This window comes from Mastigoproctus giganteus, chromosome 5 (assembly GCF_048544385.1).
Source record: "Mastigoproctus giganteus isolate SK-2022 chromosome 5, ASM4854438v1, whole genome shotgun sequence".
Taxonomy (NCBI): domain Eukaryota; kingdom Metazoa; phylum Arthropoda; class Arachnida; order Uropygi; family Thelyphonidae; genus Mastigoproctus; species Mastigoproctus giganteus.
This window is the reverse complement of record NC_143579.1, coordinates 13,452,349-13,467,013: the sequence shown is the minus strand read 5'-3', so window position 1 is coordinate 13,467,013 and position 14,665 is coordinate 13,452,349. Positions and strand designations below refer to the sequence as shown.

The following is a 14,665-nucleotide window of genomic DNA, read 5'->3' as shown; positions in this document are numbered from 1 at the left end:
AGATATTTGTTGACATTAGATTTGAACTTCGGTGAACTGTAATTTTCAGGAAATACGTATGAAAAAATGTTGTTCCAGAAAACGGCAGTTGAATGAATACACGAAGATGAAAATTTTGTTCTATGAGTTTGAAGTTGAACAGTAGATGGATGTTGGCTTGTGGCGGCACGAGTACTGACTGTTTTGAAACAGAAGAGCAGGAATTAGAGAAGCCAATTCAGAAGAATAGTGCCCATGGAAGTATCTGTAGAAAAGTCATGCAGCAGAAATAGTACATCTATGAGACAGAGAGTGGAGAGACTGTTAGAGATGAGATATTAATTAACCTAACTGTCCTCTTCTGAATGGAACCTAGAAGCCTCAGAGAGGTTTCGGGGGCACTGCCCCAGACGGAACAGTATTCCATGGTAGGGTGGATCTGCGATTCTTACAGAGTGAACAGCTGTTTGGAAGAAAAGAAATGTTTGGAGCGAAAGAGAAAACCATGTTTTTTAGAGGCAGAGGAAGCAATATTTGTAATCTGCTTGTGCCATGAAAGATTAGAAGTCAGGGTAATCCCCAAAAGAGATATATCATCTTGCCTAGAAATTGGAGTAAAACCAAAGATAAGCATAGGAGCCGAAGAATCCTTTTTGCGAGATATAAGACAGGAATGAGTTTTAGAAAGACTGAAATCAACTAAGTCGTCTTTGCCCCACTGGAGAATTACCTGGAGATTGGTAGGAATTGGTAGTGGATATTCGAGAAGTTGAAGCTGATTGAGCAGGGCTAGGTTTCTCAAACTGGAAAGTGGAATGCAATGTGCTATCGTCGGCAAAACTATGGATAGGATTTTCGGTCAATGGTAGAAGAAGAGGAAAAGAGTGGGGGGAAAAAACTGAACTTGGGGGACACCAGCTTTAGTTAAGAAGTTAGAAGACAGAGCCATCTACCATCACCCTCAGTGAGCGATTAGAGAGAAAACTGGATAACCAATTACTAAAAACAGTTGGCAAAACATAAGATGGAAGCTTGTTTAGAAGACCTTTATGCCAAACATGATTGGAAGCCTTTGAGATGTCAAGATCAACTCCTTGTGTTTCACTGAACTTTTCCATAAATCGGTAACATAAGACAGAATATCACCAGTGATCGACACTGACGGAATCCATACTGGCGATCGTTGAGTAGATGGAAGGTTTCTAGAGATGATAATTGGATGGAAGGGATTTGTCACCCTTTTTAGGAACTGGCTGGATATGAGAAAATTTCCAAGGAGAAGGAAAAACACCTTTAGAATAAAAAAGTGAAAAAAGGCAGCACAGAATAGGAGTAAGTTCAGGAGCACAGGTTTTGAGAACAAGTGGAGAAATACCCCCAGGACCTGGAGCTTTATGAGCATCAAGTTTCGTCAAAATCCTTCTGACATCCTTTTTACAGAAGACCACAGAAGGCATTGAATGGAGCATGTTGGGAATGGTGGGAGTTGCTTACCAAGATCATTAATACAAAAGTTGGAAGAAAAATGGGATGCTAACAGGTCAGCTTTATCCTTGGCTGAAGTGACAACAGAACCATCTGGTTTTGACAGAGGCGGGATTAGAGATGAACAAAAGTTGTGACCAATAGCTTTGGCAAGAGACTAGAATGCTCGGCTACCATTAGGGCAACAAGAAAGTTTTCACTGATTAATAACTGCTTTACAATTGTTGTGAGTTTTGGTGTAGGCAAAAATAAAACTGAAGAATTGGAAACAAGCCAATTACGATATGGAACATTCTTCTCTTGAACAACCTTAGCACATTTATTGGAAAACCAATGTTTAGATAAAGGATAATATTTTAAAGTGCAGTGTAGAATAAAGGATTCCATTCCTACAAGAATAATTTCACTGACACGATCTGAGCAAACGTTGACATCAGAAGTTTTGAAACAGTAATCCGGCCAAGGAAAAGAAATCTCCAAGGTCATTCTATTTTGCATTCTTGTAATGTCAAACAACATGAGGTTGGGAATAGCCATGAGATAAAGACTTCGGAGAAGAGACAATCACAAGTTGTGATCTTAGGTGCCTAAAGGACCACTCACTTCGGCCATGTACTTAGAACGGTTGTTTGTGAGAAAAAGATCAAGTGTGTTGGCTGTATGGTTAGGATTAACAGGTATTCTGGTAGGTAAATGAACAATCTGTGCGAGGTCATTAGTAATTACAAAAACCTCAGCATCTCGACCAGCTAGGTTGGTGTGACTAGAAAATGGAAGCCAGCTGAAGTTGTGAACATTAAAATAACCAATGAAAATTACCTCACTGTTAGGAAAGTTGGACTGGAGAAAGTCAAGTTGCAAAGAGCTCCAAGTGATTAGTGGAGTTGGGAGAACAGTAAAAACAACAGATGAATTTGACAGTATGCGGTAGAGAGAGATGTTAAGCCAGAAAAGTACAAAAAGAGAAGATTTCAAATTACCAAGTCTCTGACAGGGAATATCAGAACGGACATATGCACAAGTACCACCTTTGAGGCGAAAAGAATAATACAGTGAATAATTTCGGCCACTGAGATGAGTAGTTGAATCAACCGATAACTGAGATTCTGTCAGAAAAAGTACAAGGGTTTGGCAGACTGCAAGTGGAAATGGACATTGCTGAGATTAGAACTGAGACCATGCATATTTGTGAAATGAACTAGGAAGTGTTTGGTAGGTTTAGACCTTTTTGCAGATAAGCTCACTCTATTAGTTTGACAATTCATGGCACATTCAGCGATTAGAAAAAGTGTGTGAGGGAGGGGGGGGGGGCATGGTGTATGAAGTAATGAAATTTTTGGATATGGCATACACATGGTAAGAATATACCCAGATTTTCGACAAAATGTGGCCTCAACAATGCCACCCGATACACACTACTCGGACTCCCACCAGTCACAATCTGGCGCAGTAGAGGTAGCAAGATTATACACTAGCTGATTGATCTGAAAGCCTCGTATAGATACTGCATGATAGGGACGGGTTGGCCAGAACTTAGTTCTGGAGACTAAACATGGGTTTCACCGCTTCAAGCCTCCAATAAGCAAAGTGGTGGCATTGCACTGGTTGATGAGAGTCTTCTACCACTTGGTATTGCCTGGTAACACAGAGGAGTGGCATTCCTCCATGTGATGTGGTTGCCACACCTCAACCCCTGCTTACATTGGTTCACACCTGGGCAGTCACCCATAGTGTGTTTGCACGTGGGGGTTATATCCAGGATTACTAAGTCCCACCATTGTGAAGGTGCAAGCAGAGGATTTTGCTGTCACAGGCCATCTGGACTTTGCCAAAATTGGGTCCACTTGACTTGAGTGTCAACCGAATATCAGTTCTATCAGCGTTTTAGACTCTCAGGTAGCAAGCAGATAGCAAGTTGTCTGGCATATCTGAGAGAATGTCTGTGACAACCTCAAGGACAAAAGTTTTCCAAAAATTTATGGCTGAAACTGTTAAATTTTGAATAAATATTTTCTGTAATCAAATGCTATATTTATTTAAAATATGTCTTACTTTTAAGTACACCCCCATATGCACTGTGAATTCAGACAAACAGTAACAAACCTCATTAAGGCTTTGAAATAATATGGACTAAATATATACTGTATTGTTGTTTTAGGCCATAGCAAAACTTGATGGAAACAGGAAACAGAGGCAAAATAATGTATGCTAGTATCTTCACATATAATTTTATCAAAAATTAGTGTAAGATCCTAAAGTGGGAAATTAATTTTCTCCAAAAATAATGAAAATTTAAACAAGAAATGAATATAGAGACTATGCATATAATAATGTACTGGTTTCTGATGTGGGTAAAATAACAATTTTCATCTGAATAACTATGAACTTACGTTTATCCAGTCAAATATTTCTTCATTATCTGCTTGTTTTTTTTGAATTAGAAAATCCAAATGATTCTTAATATCATTTATTGGAAACTGACTGTTCACATGAGCCTCTGTGTTACTTACTGTGAACTCTAATTCCTAAAATTAGAATTGTATTAACTTTAACAATTTTTAGTAACTTCCATTATATATATATTAATTTCAATGCTAATTTCAAAGAATTTAATTTCATAGGGCTATAAAAATGACACAAAATACAAAATCAAAGATTTCAAGAAGTTGAAATATAAGGGCAAAACTAAACATCAATTCTATAAATACTGTCATGAAGTCTGAGCACAAAACACCTAAAAACTAAAACTCCTAACTGTGGTATTTAGTGAATGCTTTGTTTGAAGTATATCAAAATAATTATTGTAAAATTAATACCAAAGTAATGAAATATTCAATAAAATGAAATCACTTTCCATCCCGTGCCAATTTATTATGTGCCTTTAAAATCTGTACAAAGAAAATCCGAACAATACAACATACAATTTTGATCTTTGTCTTTAGCAGCTGGCAATGCCACAATGATTGTCTAAATGAGCAGTTGATTGTCTGTTAGAGATTATTAGAGCTTTTGATCTATCTACCATCCTAGCCTTCCTTGAGAAATTTTGGAAGTGACAGGGGTTATATTTAGTGAAATATGTAACTCTATGTATGAAACATGTGGTAGATAAGGCATTAGCATTGAAATTGTTCGCTTACAGTTTTACAATGTAAAGAACAGTATCATCTGACAGTTGTCTTATGTCTGACATGGCAGTAGTCTGTAGGAGTAGCAACTGCAATAGCACATGCTCTTTTTGAGTGGCCTGCTAAATACAATTACCAACTGTGGTAATTGTGTTTCATTATAAACATTCATGATTTATTATAAACTCCTCTGACTTGGTGGCCATCATGAAGTAAAAACAAAGATATACAGTAAATCCCCACTATTCGCGGTCGCTGATTTACTATAAAATGAAACCTAAAAAAAATGTGAATTTTAAAGCGCCATGAATATTTTCCATAAAAAAACATGGGTGTGGCTAAAATTATCTTTCCCGATCAAAACAGCGCTCAGTAGGTGGGGGAGAGGGGTGACAAAATCGCGAGCGTGGATGTTTCTCACTAATCCTTGTTCAGTATGTGTTATGCGCTTGTCATGGAAGGTTTCGTCGTTTGCTTTTAATTTATATGCTTATAAATTTATCAATTTATAAATTGATATGCTTACAAAAGTGATAAATCAACTGTTTTGCAGTGTAAAACAAACTTTTTCTAGTGTGTTAATGGAAGAAAGTGACTTTATTGTGGACAAGTTCTTTCTAATCTGTACAAAAATATGACTACGAATAACAAGAAATGTGAAAAGATAAAAGAAGATGATGACTAGCGAATAAAATTGAGTTATTAGATAAAATTTCTAATGGTGAAAGTGTCTCCTCACTTTCTGTTATTGAGAAAATCTATTATAAAATCAATGAGTCAACGGTACGATCAATCAAGAAATTGGAAGAAAAATCCGCCGCAGTATCCGCGAAAACGTGCTAATTTCTTCAAAAATTTGCTCTGTAACTCGTGATGTTAAATTAGAAAAAAATGGAAAAAGCTTTAAATCTTTAATAGAAGACCGAACTCAAAATAAAATTCCGTTAAGTTCACTCATCATTCGTGAAAAGGCAAAACTCCTTTATCAACACTTTAGCGAAACTGGTGATAGCACTGGCGGGATAAGTTTTTTAGCTAGCAAAGTTGCTGGTTTGAAAAATTTGTTTGAAATTTCTAATAAATATTACATTTAATATTAAACTGTTTCTTATTTTCATTTCGATGCCATATGCTTGCATTTCACTATGTACTGTCTATGTACATAGTCATATTATGAAGGTGCATATAATACATACATAGACAAAATTTTAGACTAGTTTTTCTTATATATTTCATTCTTTGGAACGGAACCCCTTTATTACTATGGGAGCCATAACTCAGTATTCACGGCATTTCTCAGGAACGTAACCCCCGCTATTCGCGGGGGTTTACTGTATATTGAAAATGGAAGGGAGGGACTAGTTTTATGTTTAATGCTTTTCTTTTTTCAAAGGAAGAATTTGTTTTCTTCAGTAAGAAAACTTTTGTTTTGTTGAAAGTAACAAGCATAAAACACAATTTTTCTTATTTTGCAATAAGAAACTTATTGTTTTGAATTTTTTTTATAGTGTTTCACTATAAAAAAAATGTCATAACAAATACATCTTGTTTGCCTGCATGAACTCATTAAACAAATTTCACTGTAGTGATAATCATGCTGCTCTCCTCTCCTCTACTCAATTCTGTTTATTGCCCTAATATGTTTGTATGGAGTGATGACAGAGCATTGAGCAGGTGGCATAGCCTAATTCAATATATTCAATATTAAATATCTTCTAACCATCAAGAATTAGCAGGCAACATGAGTACCATGCCATTAAAAGATACAAAAGTCCTCTTCATATTTTTTCAGATGAGGTCTCCATACTTGGACACAGTATTTCAAATAAGGACACTCGCTCTCAGTAGTCACATGCACAGGTAGCCATACAGTCGTTTACTCATATTCTCACATCACACTCATGCACACACATTAGTGGGTCAAACATATCTAGCACAGTATTTGAAAAATCTGAGGTCAAGCTGGGAGTTAAAAATTTATGGTAAGTCAAGGCTGTGAAGAATCAGCTTGGTTGCATTGTGGTGTTTAACTTTACTGTGGGTTAATGCTGTTTCTAAGGTGCATAGGAGATTGGTATGACATTATATCTTAGGTTCTGTCTACATGTTTGGAATATAGTTTGAACACAATTGGTAAGGGCTACAGAGTACTCATGCTCTAATGTAATAAAGAGATGTTTGTGAGCTGTGAGTAACAGGCCAATTTTTGACATTAGTAGACTCTGGGGGTTGTCATAGATTGGGCACTCATACAGGAGATGCTGCTAATCTTCATGAGCACCACAGGTGCAGTGCGTGTTATGAACTAAGTTAAAGTCATGGAGCTTGACCTTAAAAGACCCATATCCTGTCATAATGAAATCCATAAACAGCCCTGGACAGAACTAGGGAGATGGTTTTGGAGAAACCAAAGTTACATTTGGTAGGAATCTCCTAGTCACCTCTCCCTTGGTGGACTGCTCCCAGTTTTTTTGTCAGCATTGGTTAACTCTGCAGTAATTTTTTTATTTTCCTGTCATACCACTGGCTAGGTCTAGTGTAATTCCCAGGTGTTGGATGATTATGGCTTTTCTTAGCCTGTAGGGTAGTCCTTGGCATACTATTTCGAAATCCAGGGGAAAGAGTACCTGCCAAGGTTTGCAGGGCTCGAGTTACTTGCTGTACAGCAATTCCTGGTTATGGCCAATAACATGGATCTTTGGATACTATCCAGTTTTCTTTTATTTCTGTCAATTGTCCTTTGGAACCTGATATCAGCTCCTTATAACAGGGACAGAGACTGCTTTGTATAAAAACTGTGCTATCTTGTTTAAGCCCCCAGTCGGCATAGCTGATCCTGGAGAAGACAATACTTACTAATGTTTTGGATAAATGTTCATTTGGGTGGGGGGGGGGCAAAAGATAGCTTGCTATTGAAGACAATGCCAAGATATTTTAGTTCTTGGACCATTCTGATACAAGTTGTATTCATTTTTATAAGTGGTGCTCTTCTATAGGAGGATAGGTTCTGGTTTTATCTGTGCAATTTTTAATTTATGGACTTGTGTCCATTCCTGTAATTTTAGTAAAGCGATGTTGGCTAGATTTTCCAATTTTCTATGGTTGTTTGCCCTCACTATGATGACCAGGTCATCAGCAAGGGCAAAGGCATCTGCTGGATTAAGTCCATATTCAGGAACTCATTCAGTACTACAGTCCAAAAGAATGGACCCAGTACAGAACCCTGGGACAACCTTTTGCAATTGTTATGCTTTTTTTTTTTTTCCATGGAATTTGGTTCTCACTAATCCTTTTTCTGTTTTCAAGGTAGCTGCAGGTGATTTTTTAGGAGGTTCATGGGCACACTAGTCTGGCATAGCCTTCTGAGAATGCTGGCCCATCACAAGATGTCACCAGCAAAATCTACAGAAATGACTAGCAGATAGTTTTCCTTTGTGTTGTTGAACACTTTTAGCAGTTGCTGTATTGCATCCTCAGTTGAGTGGCCTGGCTTGAAACCAAACTGTTTATCTGAGTTCATTCACTCCATGATCTTACCAAGGACCGGAAGCAAAGCTATAGGCCTGTAACATCTGGGTTCAGTAGGTGGCTTATCAATGTTCTTTAGGATAAGTCTGACCAGTGCTGGTTTCCATGGGGTGGGGACTCCCACTGGGAAAGACAGTTATTGCAGAGGTGAAGTAGTTGGTCAGGAAGGGCCGTAGCAAACTTTTTGACAATCCCCACCTCTAACAGGTCAAGTCTGGAATTTGCTATTTTTGGTAAGTCTAAAGTTGCCTTTAGCTAATCCTTTCCAATCTTAGCCTGATGGTCTCTGCCACTAAATTCGCTCAACTGCCTTATCACTCCCCCATGGGGGTAAAGTGCTTTCTTAACATCAACCCTTTGTCCCAAGCTCAAACTGTCATTGCTGTGCTCATTTACAATAACACTTCTTTTTTTTTTTTTTTTTTGGCCCTTCCAGGCAATGCTAAGGTTTGCTCTATCAGAGAATCACAAAATCCCACTGTACCCATTTCACCTCCTCACAGTACAGGAATCCCTTGATTAGCATGATTAATTGGTTCCGCAAAAATGGTGCCCTATGCAAAATCGCACTAATCGAAGTTAATAATCAATACAAAATAGCCTAATTCGTTTCAAGACCTACAATATACCAATCAATATTTTTAAAAATACGTTTTTGTTTAAGGCAATTTAATGTGCAGCAGCATAAAAGCAAAGGATAATTATATATATTTGCAGTACAGTAATCAAAAGTTTATTGAAATTAAAAAAAATTACAATATATAATTCACTTTATTTCTTTCTTCCTTTCACCATAAATTTGCTTGTATGGATACACGTTTTTCAACGTTATTGTGAATTTGCATACTGTGCTCGATATCTGGGTCTGCATCCATGATTAGTTGTTTCAAATTTTCAGCTGCGCGAAATATTCCTTTAAGTTCTTTTAATGTCAACTTCTTTTTTTGAACATTTTCTTCCTTGCAAATTTCCACCTCGTCATATGCTCGTTGTTCATCAATATTAAGGAGGTCAGAATCACTTAATTGTTCTGAATGTGATTCCAGCAATTTGCGAACATCACTGTTGTTGATTTCATCAAAGCCTAGATCTCTTCAAATATTTGCTATTTCATCAATAACAGTGTTGAAATGAGTGAAACTACAGAAATCATTTGCGCAATGTGGCAAAATATGCTTCCAAACTGCTCTCATATTGCTGGATGTTACTTCAGACCATGACTCATGAATATTGTCTATTGCTTTCCTGATGTAATTTCTCCAAAATTCAACTAAAGAAACTGCATCATCTCCAGTTTTTTTTTTTTTTAATGAAAACCCCAAACACGAAAGGTATCAAAACCTATAGTACTTAGTACCGTGCATGGGTTGAAGAAGTATGGGGGGGAAGGGGATGCCGGAGACTTTGCTGCCCTAGAGCAAACTCTAGAGCACTCTTGAAGTGGTGAAATATGGGTTTCACCACTTCAAGCCTCCAATAAACAAAGTGGTGGTATTTCACCGGTTGATGAAAGTCATCTACCACCTTTAAAGTTGTTGCTTCAATTGCTTGCGCAAATGTTCTGCGTAAATAATAGGCCTTAAAAGTAGCGATTATGCCTTGATCCATAGGCTGTGAAAAACTTGTCGTATTTGGAAGTAAAAAAATAACTTTCATGTTTTCACACAAATCAGAAAGTGCTGGTGGGTGGCCCGGGGCATTGTCTAAAATTAATATTTTTCTTTAAACTCAACAACTAAAAATCAACAATTTTCTTTAAAATTTCGGGATATTTCGTGGTTGCATCTTCATCTGCACTTGCCGCTTCTCCAGTCAATACAACATTATGCAGTCCTGTTCTTTTCTTAAAACGTTCAAACCAGCCTTTACTTAACCAGAAAATTTCACTGGCAGTGAAATTTTCTTCTGTTTCCACTTCAATCACTTTTTCTTTTGAAGAACTTGCTTGAACTTTTTCTTCAGTTACCACTCTACCCAAGTTTTCTTTTTCTTTAACTTTAACACTGCAAAAATTTTAAAGCTTTTGTTTTTATAGTCACTGTGCAAATTGGAATTCTTTTCTGATTGCAGTCTTCTATCCAAATGGCTAAAAGATGTTCCATCTCAATCATCGTATTTAACACTTCTATTTCTTATGGTTTGTGGGCATGCTGACGATGAAACAAGCTTACCTTTTTCCTTATACGCACTGGCTTTACTTAAAATCGTCCGAACCGTTAATTCAGGCACTCCAAGATGTCGAGAAATTTGTATTTTACTATTACTGTCTTCAAATCTTTTTATGACTTCAATTTTTTCATCTAACGTTATCACTTTTCTCTTCTTTTACCAGAGGCAATATCAGATACACTTTTCCTTTTATCCATAGTTAATAAGGAGATAACACGGGAGTCTGCACGTTCACACGCAATGCAAGAACAACTGAAAGCAACTGATCTGCATGTACGTAATAAATGTGGTGTGGCCGGTGTTGTCCTTCAGAGTGCATAATGTTAGAAAATATTTCAAGTGTTGTAATAATACAAGTTTGAAATAATCCGTTTCTTTTTATTTTCTTCTGGTAGAAAAACAAATTAGCTTCCCATACTGTAGCCTGCATTTGTTTTTGTTTATTTCTCAATGGAGAAGGTATAGCGCAACGCGAAATAAACAGTAACTCCCTTTTGTGAACAGAGTTGTGTCACTAAGAAAACAAGCGATGTGTTTCTATAATGTTCTCTAATGTTATGCATACTTTAGCAGTGTATTTACATTCTTAGTAATTCAGTAACTTTCATAGCATCACCAGCTTCAGTTTCTTTAGGCTAAGCCAAAACACTGCGCTAATCGAAATTTTGATTCGTGTTTATCGAAAATTGGTAGCTAAATATAAACCGCACTAATTCGAGTCTTGTGCTAATCGAAGGATTCCTGTAGTGGATGGGCAACATTGGGTTCTTGACCAATATAATTCAACATTGCACTATGCAAACCACACAATAAATTACACTATCAGGCCTACACAGAGTTGTATTACATCACAAAATCTATGAACACTGGGTTGGAGGAGACCCAGAGTGCCGCTTAATCTGTGACATTATATATTAAGTACCACTGTCAGTTGATTGTTCCTCCACCCTCAAGAAAATCAGCCAGTAAACATGATGTTCATCCCAAAACATGGTAACTATAATCTTATGTGCAGATGCTTGTTTCTTAAAGCTTTTTTGGTTTGAGACGATCAGTTGTGATGATATCCCAGATTGCCTTCTCTCTTTGGGAAAGAGACTATAAATGCGAAGTCGTAAACTTTTTTTTTTTTTTTTCCCCAGCTCCTGAAAACGGATAAATTTTTTTTGGAAATCTTTACATTATTCTTGATTAATTAATATATTAAATTGCATTTTACAAATAAAATAAATAGGCTTAGTAGCATTTGCTAGCTTATTTTTCAAATTTAGCTAGTGATTTTGTAAGTAACAACACTACTCATTTCGGTATGTATATCGTAGTAATTAACCAGTAGTGCAGAAGAATAGTAGAGTTTGAATAGTGATTAATAAGTAGTTTGAAGGTTTTAATCACTTGTTGGGCATATAACTTTTGTATTTAGCTGAAGATATAACTAATTTAAAATTATGATCATTATGATATAGTGCAGCAGGAATAACGTGGTTCGAGGGAGAATTGAAGGTGGCAATTCTTCAACACATCACAACGTAAAAAAAATGTGAAACTTGTGAAATGTTTGAGAATCTTTATGGAACAGGACATGATCTAGAAAAGGAGGATGTCTGTGCGTGCTCGGTACAGAGAGTGTCAAGAAATTAGGCGGCAACTCAGCATTCTGATGGAAGTTTATGAGAGTTTGACGAGTCGGGTCCCACAAAAGTCGGTGACCCAATTGACAGGGAGACGGGTAATATATTCTGTATAAAGAACAGGTGGAACAGGACCAGGGTATTTCTGCCAGGGGCAAAAGTTGATGATGTAGAACAGATATCTCTTAAGGGCACAAAGGATGATACTGTTGTACATGTTACCACTAATGACATTAAGAGTAGGAGATCTGCAGATTTACATAAAAAAGTACATGTAAATGCTGAAAAAAAGTTGTGAGTTTGGGTTGATTAATATTGAAAGTGTCTGCAATTCTGCCCAGACATGATAGGAGGTAGTATATGATGAGAGCCTTGTCAATCAATTAGGTTCTGGAGGGATTGTTCAAGGCTCATGGGATAGAATTTTTCTCAGCGTGATCTGGGCTTGTTAACAGGAGAGATTGCTTCTACAGGGATGGGATACACTTAAATAGAAGGGGTGCAAGAGTGTTTGCTGATGCTATCGAGGCGGTGTTAGGAAGTTGGAAAACTGATAAGTTGGGGGGGGGGGGGTACACAGATTGAAGTTTAACAGTAGCCGCAGGCAGAGGTGAAAGTTCTTGCACTACTTCTATTGGAATGAGTAGAAGCATGGAAAGCAAGTTGCTAGGGATTTCAAGTACTGCTGGCTGGTAGTCATCATGGAACAAATTAGAAAGGGAGGAGGGTTTATGCTGTTAGTTAAGAAACACAAAATCTAAGGAAGTGCATTCAGTTAACATGGGTGGGCAGTGCAATGTTGAGTCAGCTTGATGTGACATAAGCACTGGGAAAGCGAAATTGAGAGGAGTGTGTTATAGGCCTAACGACCTGATGAGTATAATGAACAACTGCACAGAGAAATAGAGTGGGCCAGTATATCAGAGGGTCTTATAATGGGAAATTTTAACTTTACAGCTATGTATTTCTGATGCATTTGCACTATATTTATACATAGTCTAGACTCCTTCATAGCTTGAGGCTTATGCCCTAAACGCTTGAGTCTTCACAGATATTAACTGGAACTTATGGGTTGGTCAAACGCAGACTAGCAAGACTTTTTGTGGATTTATTGGATGATTGATTTCTACAGCAGCATCTTCGAGAGGCAACCACAGAGAGTAATACTTTTGATCTGATTAAATTGAACAACAAATTTTGGGTCATATCTTGTTACAGGCGTGAAAGTAAGTTTTACTTTATAGATTTTGCAGTGCTAAACATGAAAATAGTGCTTAAAATGGCATATTGGCTCTTGTTTTCGAAAAAAGTAATTTTTTGTATTTATAAAAGATATTTTTATTTATATGGCAATAAGAGGTAGCTATGAACACACCTGTATAAAACAGGGGACCTGTTTGCCTTTTGCTTGTATTCAGCTTCGAGAACACTGGTTAAAGATGCATTGCAGGATGATCTAGACAAGACTGCAGCAATAATTCAGACACAGCATGGGTTTGTTAAGGGAAAGTCTTGTCTGACAAATCTGATTGGATATTATGGTGTGGTTACAATGGAACTGTTTACAAAAAAATTTTGATATCATATACTTGGATTTCAGGAAAGCTTTTGACACTGTTGCACATGGAAGACTACTGTACAAATTGGAGCAGAATGGTATTAAAGGTAAGATGCTACAATGGATAAAAGGATGGGAGAAGACAGAGGGTGATAATCAATGGGCACTGCTCTTTGTGTGGACTAATGTTATTAGTGGAGTCCCACAGGGTTCGGTATTGGGTCCACTGTTTTGTATATTTATAATGATATTGATGAAGGTATATCAGGCTTAGTGTCAAAGTTTGCAGATGATACAAAGGTTGGCAGGCTTGTTAAATGACAGTGTGCTACTGCAACAGGATCTAGAAAATTTGGGAAGATGGGCTGAGAAGTGGCAACTGAAGTTTAACATTGACAAATGTAAAGTACTTCAAATGGGTAGAAGTAACCCAAGAGAAACGTACCAACTGTGTGCTACTACACTCAGGGAGGTAGAGAATGAAAAAGACATGAGGGTAATTGCGCAGTTGGATAAGAAGTTCTCAGACAGTGCAGATCGGCTGCCAGAGAAGGTCATGGAGTTTTGTCAATGATATATAGGAATTTTTCTAGCAGGGAAGAGGTTGTGATCGTCCCTCTGTATAAGGCAATGGTCAGGCCTCACCTTGAGCACTGCATACAGGTCTGGAGGCCTCATTTTAGGAAGGATTTAGATTTGCTCGAGCATGTACAGAAGGGAAACAAGATTGGTGAGGGGAATAAAAGGATCCTCTTACCAAGAGAGGCTTAAGTTCTGCAAATTGCAGTGGCTGGAGACTAGGCACCTGCGAGGTGATCTGAGTGAGGTGTATAAGGCCTTGAATGGGTTGAGCACGCTGAATTCTGATGGGATTCTTCCACTTGTTCAGATTACGAACCTAGGGGGGCATAAATTAAAATTGAGGAAAGTCAGATGTAGAACAGATGTGCAGAAATTTGCCCTTAGCCAGTGGGTGGTTAATTGCTTGAACAAACTTCCATCTGTTGTTGTGGAAGTTGATAGGTTAAATAAATTTAAGGAGGAACTGGACAAACATCTAGAGGGAATGGGTGTGTGTGAACTTTTTTTTTTGGCCGATGCTGCATAAGCTCACATGCCCCTACTACTACTACTATATCCCTTTTCACCATCCAACAATAATCGGCTGATATGGCGGCACTCCATTT

At 37.5% G+C, this 14,665-nt stretch overlaps 1 protein-coding gene across 5 annotated transcripts in view; it reads right to left on the bottom strand.

Moving 5' to 3' along the window:
- LOC150085178 (eukaryotic translation initiation factor 4 gamma 3-like) overlaps nt 1–14,665 on the bottom strand; it is a 791,506-nt gene that overhangs the window by 29,159 nt on the left and 747,682 nt on the right. For all 5 annotated transcript variants that reach the window (XM_090373913.1, XM_090373915.1, XM_090373911.1 and 2 more), the window contains one exon: nt 3,855–3,989. In XM_090373913.1, the coding sequence (XP_090230039.1) occupies nt 3,855–3,989 (135 nt within the window). The remainder of the gene's footprint in view (nt 1–3,854; nt 3,990–14,665) is intronic.